General features: G+C 33.6%; 1 protein-coding gene across 1 annotated transcript; it reads left to right on the top strand.

The window, feature by feature from the left end:
• LOC18608319 (peroxidase N1) lies at positions 6,897–8,717 on the top strand. The gene is made up of 3 exons (XM_007042943.2): positions 6,897–7,631; positions 7,781–7,943; positions 8,061–8,717. The coding sequence occupies exons 1-3, from the start codon at positions 7,230–7,232 to the stop codon at positions 8,474–8,476; spliced, it is 981 nt and encodes a 326-aa protein (XP_007043005.2). The 5' UTR covers positions 6,897–7,229; the 3' UTR covers positions 8,477–8,717.

The raw sequence follows: 10,478 nt of genomic DNA, 5'->3' as shown, positions 1-10,478 counted from the left end.
TTTTCAGCTTTTTTTATTCATTTTCTCATTTCTGTTTCTCTCTCTAGACCGCGCCCTCTCCCTTCTCTCTAAAAATCTTTTTCTTCTCTCTTCGCCGGCGCCGGCGTCCTCCCCTCTCTTCTCGGATTTCTCTCTTACCCGGCGAATCACTTCGCCTTCCGTTGCCGGCGTCAAGCTCTCTCCTTTCTTCTCTCTGCCGGCCGTTCCTTCTTTTTCTCTCTCTACCGCTTCCTCTTCTCAGATCTCACCCCTTTTTCTTTTTTTGTTGTTGTTTTTTTGGTTCCTTGTGGCTAACTGCTGTCGATCTCTCTTTTTGCAGGGTTTTTAAAGAGCCGGGTTGTCCAAAAAATTGGACAGCCATCCCCATTTTTTTTAAAATTTTTTTTATTTATTATTATTTTTTTTATTTATTTTATTTAATTTAATTTAATTTTTTTTATTTAAGTGTCTACAACTGTAATTAAACAACAAGTCAACAAGCTCATGGAACTCTTCAGTGAGAATGGAATGGATTGCAATGATGGTAAGATTTTTTCACCGAAAAGCCCTCAACACAAACCATACTTGATTAACTCTGCCTTTGCAAGTACTGTATCTAATCACCCTTGTTTCAACACTTCAAATAATTTACCACATGGTTTTAAGCATATTAGTAACCTTGTGATTAAACAAGATAGTTGAATCATGGACTTTGGTGCTACAAATCATATTTGTCATTCTTTAGACGGATTTATCTTTGTTGAACTAGTTGATAACCATTTTGTACACTTGCTAAACAATGGTAAAGCTTTGGTTACTCACATAAGAACTATTAGGATAACATATCTATTGACACTAAAAAATGTCCTTTGTGTTCCTAGCTTCAATTTTAACCTCATATCAGTGGGTGAATTAACCAAATCAAAGGATTCATGTCTCTTTTTCACTAACAAATACTGTATTATTCAGGATTTTCCATCATAGAGAGTGACTAGGGTTGTTAGGGTGTCTTCAAGCCTCTATCTAAGGTAGGATAACCAAGTTGAACAAGATCCCTTTCATTTTTGTTTTAAAAACTTTAGTAAAAATCTGTTTATTATTTTTTTTTTTGTAAATTCCTCCAAGCCAAAGTACACAGATTCTGACATATAGCATTTTAGATTGAGGCATGCTCCAATAGAGAGAATTAATGTGTTACATCAAAGTTTTCCAGAAATTAATTGTTCAAATGATTTGTTATGTGAAGTATGTCCAATGGCAAAACAAAAGGGATTTGCCATTTCCAATTCATGTTCAAAACACCAAAGCAATTTTTGAAATAGTTCACGTGGATGTATGGGGACCTTATGATCCTACTTTGAATGGACATAAGTATTTCTTAACTATTGTGGATGATTTCTCATGTTTCACTTAGATATACTTAATGAAATCCAAGTCAAAAGTGTCATCAATTATACCTGTTTTTACTAGTCTTGTTCAAAATCAATTTGACAATTTTGTAAAATGTTTAAGATCAGGCAATGGAAAAGAATTTGAGCTCATTAATTTTTATAACAAAAATGGGATTGTTCATTAATTATCCTGTATTGGTACACCATAACAAAATGGTGTTGTGGAAAGGAAACACCAACACATTCTAGCTGTGGCAAGAGCCTTGAGACTTTAGTCAAATATGCCACTTAAATTCTGGGAGGATGCAATCTTAACTACCATACATATAATCAATAGAGTACCAACTAGAGGTTTGCAAAACAAATTACCTTATGAAATACTCTTTAAAAGGCCACCTTCATTCAATCACTTGAAGGTATTTGGATGTCTATATTTTGTCTCAACACAATCCTAACATAGAAAAAAGTTTGACAGCAGGGCCACCAAATGTGTTTTCATAGGCTATCCAAACCATGTCAAAGGCTACAGAGTATATGATCTTCAAGCTAAAAGAGTCATAGTATCCATAGATATTGTTTTTCATGAGGATACTTTCCTTTCCAGTATACAAAGCATGGTAAATAGGATATTGCATTTCATCAAACACCTGATATGCATGATGTTCCTTTTGATATTTTTGATTCAAATCCTATCAATTCTCATTCATTTGATCAACCTCAAGCTGAATTATGTCTTAATGAACCTTCACCAACTTCATAATAGAATTTCAAACCAATAAATGATAAAATTTCTCAAAATTCATCATCTAGTAGCAGTTTGCCTGATAGCAACAGTAATAATCAACCTGAAAACAAACCATAATCCTAATCCAATTCAACCAATTAGAAAAAGCACAAGAGTGAAAAACATACCAAAATACTTAGAGGCATACTAACTTGATTTACCTTCTCATACTAGTATTGTTACTTCACATCCTATATCTAAATTTATTTCTCTACACAGTTTGTCACCAACACATCAGGCATTTATTGCATCTTATCAAACATACAAGACCCTACATCATATCATCAAGCAGTAACTCACTCACATTAGAGAGAAGCAATGGCTATTGAACTAAAGGCTTTAGAAGAAAATAACACTTGGGACATAGTACCATTACCTGTTGATTGTCATACTGTTGGTTGTAAATGGGTTTACACAATGAAATTGAATGAAAAGGGTGAAAATGAAAGGTACAAGGCAAGGTTGGTGGCAAAAGGATATAGTCAAGTAGTTGGCTTTGAGTATCAAGAGACCTTTAGTCTTGTGGCCAAACAATCTACAACAAGAATATTTCTTGCACTTGCAGTTGCAAACAATTAGACACTGAACAGTTAGATGTAAGTAATGCATTTTTACATGAAGATCTAAATGAAGAAGTCTACATGGAGCTACCTAAATAATATAAGGTTAAGGGGGAACATCTTAGTGGATCAAAATTAGCATGTAAACTCTACAAATCTTTGTATGGACTTAAGCAACCCTCAAGACAATGGAATGCTAAATTAACCTCCTCAATTATTCATTATGGCTTCAAGCAATCACTGTCAAATTATTCTTTATTCACCATGAGTACAAGTGATGGTGATTTTATAGCTCTGCTAACATATGTTGATGACATTCTTGTTGGTAGTACTTCCACTCAAGCTGCAGTTGTTATAAAAGAATACTTGAGCTCACAGTTTAAGCTTAAGGATTTTGGCACAGTGAAATATTTCCTTGGTCTTGAGACAGCAAGGTCACCACAATGAATTTTAGTATATAAAAAGAAGTACACACTTGACTTGTTGGAAGAGCATGGATTTCTTGGAGCTAAACTAGTGTCAACACCCATTGATTATAATGTGAAGCTAAGAAAATCAAGCAAAGAAGATAAGTTAGCAGATCTTACAAGATACAAACAGTTGGTGGGAAAACTTCTTTACTGGACTTTCACAAGGCTAGACATATCTTATGCAATACAAAGCTTGGCTCAGTTCATGGACATGCCAGCACATGAGCACTATATAGCAGCCTACAGAGTATTAAAATATTTGAAGGCAGCACTTGGTCAGGGAATTTTTATGAAAGCATAATCTGATTTGAGGATTTCAGCATACTGCGATAGTGACTAGGCAAGGTGTCCAAAGAGCAAAAAGTCTATTACTGATATTGCATGTTCATTGAAGAGTTATTCGTGAGCTAGAAGTCCAAGAAACAACAAGTGGTAGCATGGAGCTCAACTGAGGTAGAGTATAGATTCATGACAACCACTTGTTGTGAGGTAATTTGGATTAAAGATTTGCTTGTTGATTTTGATATTCAACACAAAGATCCGATAAAGCTTCATTGTGATAATCAGTCCTCCATATGTATCAATCGAAATACAGTATTCCATGAGAGGACAAAACATATAGAAATCAATTGTCACTTCATTTGAGAAAAGATTTTGAGTGGGGTAATTGAACCAGCTTATGTACCATCAGAACTACAAGTTGCATATGCATTTACAAAGGCTTTGCACCTAGATAATTTCAGAGATTGTTATACAAGATGAACATTCACAATGTTCATGGTTCTTCTTGAGGGGGAGTATCAACCAAGGTCAATCTGTCAGATCATGAAGAAACAAGATTCAAGCAGTAATAAATAAATGCAGTAGCATACAAGAATATAAGCTGCTTTATAAACAGGAAAGAAAATAAAGCTGAAACGCACCATCTCGACTATAAGAGATGAAGAGAAGAAAATAGGAAGCACGAAGCACACGTTTCATTAAAAGAGAAGTGGCACCGTTTTAGCTATGTTTTAAATAACTGTTAATAGCTTTTTAATCATTAGTTAGTTGAGTAATTAAATAATTAGTTGGCCTATTTTATCTTTTTTTGATTCATTTGTAAAGTCTCTGTATAAATAAACTCATATATACAACTTTTAATAAAATGAAGGATCCATTATCCCTAAAATATTATTTGCATCATTCCTCATCTTTCATCACATAGTTTTCTTTCTTCTTCTGCTGTTATCTTAAAAGCCCCTATTTTGTGTGCTTGAAATAGAGGTTATTACAACAGCCTTGCAATATGCTTCGATTTTATTAACAAAGAAATGCCAACAATGACAAAAAAAAAAAACCAAAAGAAATTATTTTGATTTGTTTAACTTCATTGTTATTGTTACAACACTAGTACAAGGAAAATCGAGTTTATAAGTAGAAAAGTAGCTCTAGAACCGATTAAATTTTGGCTTGTGAATGGTGATGATCTTGCTGCTTGCAAGTAAGAAAATCATTTATAGGCAATTGAAGTCAACTCGAGAAACGCGGGAATGATTAAGAAATAAGAAAAGTTCAAAAATAGTGAAGAAGTAAAGAAAAACGGCCCAATGATTGTAAAAAGTAAAGATGGGCAGACCAAAGCGACCAGGGGCACTTTTGTCGTGTGCTGACTTAGCGTGGGATTGCTCGCTGGCATTTCACGCGGAGAATAGTCCTTCTTCAATTGTCAACGGCTACTTTATTTTTCATTTTTGTTAATGTCAATGGCTTATTTATCCATTACTATTTTTCTTTTCACCGCCATGTTACATGCGAATCTCTTAAAATTATTATAATATATAAAAAAAACCTACTAAGTAGTTTCAATTTTGATTATAAAAAAATAAATAAATATAGAAGCATTTTCAACTTTGACATTGCAACACGAAATGCAGCTAAGGACTAGACGTAAACCAACGCTCTTTCATGTGTTAATGGTTTCCCATCTAAGGTAGTTACAATATTTTACATGGGATAATTATAATGCAAATTGATGTTTTAATTAACTGCAGCCTAATGATCGTAGTATAAGTTATTATTATTATTTTAAATTTAACAAATTAATTAATAAGAGCTCTTGACTCATTAGTAGGCTAAGAAAAGAATCTAGAAAATTGAAAACTGAGTTTAGTTTGGTTTTTTATTTGTAATATAAAAATGGAAATTATATTTGAATCGAATTGAAATGAATTTTTATGTTATTTTTTATTTTTCATAAATAAAAAATATTATTTTACTTTAAAAAATTTAAGTTAATAAACTGAAGAGAATATCCACAACATAAAAAGAATTACCTTTTTGTCTCAAGTAAACGGATTATTTCATTAAGCATAAAAAAGACTGATACAAAAACCTCGGCAAGCTAAGGGCAAACGGTCAAGGTTGACCATACAAAAGAGACTTGTATCGTGCCAACCAGCAACAGCACGCGTTGTCCAATTACACCCTGTACAAATTTTATTACTTAGCTATCTTTTTTCAAAGGTATTTTTTTTGTTTATTAGCTTATTCATGAAGGTCATAGGTAATAGCTAGCATATTGGTATTTTTCTTACTTTTGTTTTCTAATTTTCTACTTAAAATTGTCTGGCCATAAATTAAGAAAATAATACCCTTTTTTACAGGTCATGAAATAACCCCTTCTAATTAATCAATTAGCATTATTTCGTAAAATAGTAAGAAAAAAAGTACTCATCAGTTCAGATTTCTGACACATAGACAAATATATATATATATATATATATATATATATATATATATATATAATTAATTAATCTTTTAACATACCCAAAATTAATAACTTGTAAAGTCGGAAAGATTTTGATTTTGGATGACAATATGAGCCAGCAAAATTACTATTCCGTATTCTTATCGTTTTCACTTATTCAATTTATAGGTTTTATTAAAATTATGTATTTGGATAAACAATTTACGAGTTAAAAAGAAGAAAATGAGTAACATTGTGAATATATTGCAAAAAGAGCATCGCATAATGCCTGTTTTAGAAACAAAAACCAACCATTGCTCTTGACTCGAAATGTGCAATTAAATAAAATCATTATATTAAATATATATAGTTTGCATTCCCAATAATGCAAGATTACCGACAGATATTGGTATAGCTCATGAGTTCTTCATTGATAATTTTTTTTAAAAAAGATATAAAATAAAAAGTTGACAAGATCCTAATTAATTATTTTGACTCAAAGTCTAAATTAACACGTAGTTGATGTTGTTTATTTAAGAATTCTGTAATATTAAATTATTTTCATTATTATTGTTTTTTTTTTGCTCAGTAAAAAATTAATTTTGAGAATACATGCTATTACCAATGGTAACATATATGACACAAATTAATCAATTATACATATAAACAATAATGGAGAGAAAATTGAAAAATGATGAAAAGATAATGGAAACAAGATATGAGGCCTCTTTGATGTATTTGAATAAGTTGGTTCAGTCTAAAGCTTAATAAAGCTTCGGACAAGCTATCGGTTGTCTGTCACTTTCGAGACAGGTGGTTGACACTTTCATTCAATAATTTTATCTAATCTAAATTAATCCATATCCGATATCCCCCTAATAATCCTGTCATGTTCCCCTTTCCTTACGGCCATAAAATATTTTTAAAAAAATTAATACTATTATTGTCTTAAAAAGATTCTTTGACAAAGGCCACTTCTCCACGTGAACACCGCTCCCCTTTGCAATTTGCAACTCGCTTCCTCCAGGCATACCCTGCTAATGTATCCCAACTCATCATCCCTCCGCCCCTTATTATTCTGAATCTTTCTTTATCCTTATCAATGGCGGTTCTTTATAGCCGGCTTTCTTTACTCATTCTATAGTTGACTAAAAACTTTGCCTATAAATAAACCCTGCTCACCATCCCACAAAATCACAAGCAAAGTAGCAAACACACTCCTCTCATAGGAAAAGAACTTAGAGCCATTTGAAACACTATATTCTGCATTTTCTCTTAAGTCTTATAATCTCAATCCCATTGTTCGGGCTGATCAGAATGGAGGGTGCTTACGCCAGCCCGAGGTTCCTTGCAATGATTCTCATGTTTGCCATGGTTACTGCATTAGTGCAGGGCCAGGGCACCCGAGTTGGGTTCTATTCAAGAACATGCCCTCGAGCTGAATCCATTGTTAGGTCAACGGTTCAAAGACATTTCCAGTCTAATCCTGCCATTGCACCCGGCTTGCTGAGGATGCACTTCCACGACTGCTTTGTCCAGGGCTGTGACGCGTCTATCCTTATTGATGGTCCTAATACGGAGAAGACAGCCGGTCCAAACCTTTTGTTGAGAGGCTATGAAGTTATTGATGATGCCAAAACTCAACTTGAAGCTGCATGCCCTGGGGTCGTTTCATGTGCTGATATTCTATCTCTTGCTGCTCGTGACTCTGTCGTTCTGGTAATCTTACTACATTTAATCAATATAATGATCCTTTTTTTATCATATAGTATTAAAAGATGCTATTTTATTACTGTAACTTTGCCCTTTATGATAGTTATCGTACACTAATTATTACCGATTATGCTTCAATTGTATGTACCATGCAGACAAGAGGAATAAACTGGCAGGTGCCTACAGGACGCAGAGATGGGAGGGTTTCGTTAGCATCAGATACCTCCAATTTGCCTGGCTTTAGGGAGTCCATTGACTCGCAAAAGCGAAAGTTTGCTGCCTTCGGTCTCAACACTCAAGACCTTGTTGCTCTTGTTGGTAAGCAATTTTCCTTGGCTTATATATTTTCAAAGTCAGTTGAAAAGTTTTATCCAATTAATATCTGAAATACTAGCATTTTCTCTGGTCTTAACCTTTTATTTTCCCCTCTTACAGGAGGACACACCATAGGGACTTCAGCTTGCCAGTTTTTTAGCTACAGACTATACAACTTCACCAACGGTGGTCCTGACCCCACAATCAACCCAGCGTTCGTCCCTCAACTGCAAGCACTTTGCCCACAAAACGGTGATGGCTCTAGGCGCATTGATTTGGACACCGGTAGTGGTGGCAGGTTCGATACAGCTTACTTCGCCAACTTGAGAAACGGTCGGGGAATTCTCGAGTCTGATCAAAAGTTATGGACCGATGCCTCGACAAAAACTTTTGTTCAACGCTTCTTGGGTGAGAGAGGCTTGCGACCATTGAACTTCAACGTGGAATTTGCTAGGTCCATGGTGAAGATGAGTAATATTGGTGTGAAGACGAGTACTAATGGTGAAATTCGAAGAGTTTGCTCTGCCATTAACTAAGTAATTACTCGTTTTAAGATGATCATAATGACGTTCGAAAAGTTTCAGTGATTATATAGTTCCTTATTGATTAGCGTAAGCTGATAAGCTAATAAGTCCCACTCTTTCTGACAAAGAGAGAAGAGTGATGTGAACAAGCAAATCCAAAAAAAAAATTACTGGATTTGTCTACTCTTTTGTATTATGATATTTGTATAATTGCATCTTTATTTTAATGGAATATGTGACTTTTGTTTTCTCATATCTTCCTTAGAACTCTATTAACTACTAACTTTGCATTTGTCGTTAACAAATGGCAAGCTCAATTACTGTATCCTGCAGTCACGATTAATAATTAAATGTGGAATTACGTACGTGCATGCTTAACGGACAAATTAATCATATAAACAACAATGTCTAGAAATTAGAAAGAAAGAGACAGGCACCTAACCGTTTTGTTTGCCACCAATATTGTATTGGTTGGACGACTAGATAGACGAGCGGAGTAGTCAAAAAGTGGTTGTTCCAGGAAAAAATATGTATATGCAATCAAATTTTTCCAAGTGTTATCCAGATCGATGGACTGTCTCCCCCTGGCAAACATTTTATATATGCAGACAAGTCATTGTATTGATTGAATGATGACAATCAAAAGGAGGACTATTGCCACAATATACAAACGGAGAAGGTTTAGGATAAAATGATGATGATTATTATTATTATTATTATTATTATTATTTCATTTTTTGTTAAAATTAATTTTAAATATAAAAAAAATTCACATGCTAAATGTTGCACCTGTAAAAAAAATAATACATTAAAATAATTTTTTTTAATAAAGGTCAAACTATGACTTCATCTATTCCGCGTCTTTGTCGGTGTGGCGCAGTGCGCCTGAGTGGACGACTCCAGGTCTCTATCTTTTCTTTTTGTTTTTTTATTGCTCAGCAAGGTCTCTTCATCAGGATGAGCCAAGAGGGGTACTTCCCCTCATCTTTCAGCCCTTTGATAATTTTGGATAAGACCCAGAAATAATTGATGTTAGAATAATTTTATTCAATAATTCAGCAATTAATAGGGCCGAAAATGGCAAGAACACAAGGCTGCTACGGAAGCTTGAGCACTGAAACCGGACTCGATCAACAGCCTGATGATAAGATATAACAAGAAGCAAGCCAAGTAGCAACCACTTGTTTTTATTTAATTTTTGCCAGTTGTGGGACTTTATTAATTAATAATTATCCTTTCTACTTGGCCACCTAATTTCAAAAGCAACAGCTATTGTTGTTAGGATGATTTATTATCATGCAAATATATATATATTTTTCACTGATATTGTATTTCCCTTAATTATTATGCAAGTGAATTGTTAATTTCAAATTTTGAACTGTTATTTTTTGTACTCTCGCCAAAAGTTTATCATTTCTTATGTACTTGATAAATAATATTAAGTTATGTATTTTTTTTCTTTTTGGTTTTTAATAAACGTTTATAGATAATAAATTTTTAAATTTTCAATGTAATTTTTTGTACATGTTGATGTAATCAACATGTCAAATCACCTGAAAGGCACGTGAGATAAAAGCTAATCATTAATTAAGAAAACAAAGTGAACGTTTGGGGATTTAATAATTTTTTAAATATCCTAAAGGCTGGAGCTGAAATGTAAATCGATAAAATTAGCACTGTAATTGGGATGTTAACCTGTTTTTTGGGCACGAAATGTACTTAATGTCTTGTTTTCAAGATATATATACAAGGAATTAAGTTTCATTCTGCGTAAACTTTTTTTGGTTAGTATCTGCTAAACGTACGAACAATTACTGTTTAAGCAGAGGGGAAAAGGAGATGTTCTCTTATTCACTTGCATTCTTACATGTTCCCACCTTCCCATATTGTATCCTTTTCTTTTGGTCAATCTATACATCATTCTTTAACTTGTACTGCCACTTTTTTGCTTCACTAATCCAGTAATAATCCAGTAATGATTTGTATGTATCTCACGCGCGCTCCACTTTGTCAT

Source organism: Theobroma cacao, chromosome 2, assembly GCF_000208745.1.
Source record: "Theobroma cacao cultivar B97-61/B2 chromosome 2, Criollo_cocoa_genome_V2, whole genome shotgun sequence".
Classification (NCBI taxonomy): Eukaryota; Viridiplantae; Streptophyta; class Magnoliopsida; order Malvales; family Malvaceae; genus Theobroma; species Theobroma cacao.
The sequence above is the reverse complement of the archived record's forward strand: the minus strand, read 5'-3'. Positions and strand labels throughout refer to the sequence as shown.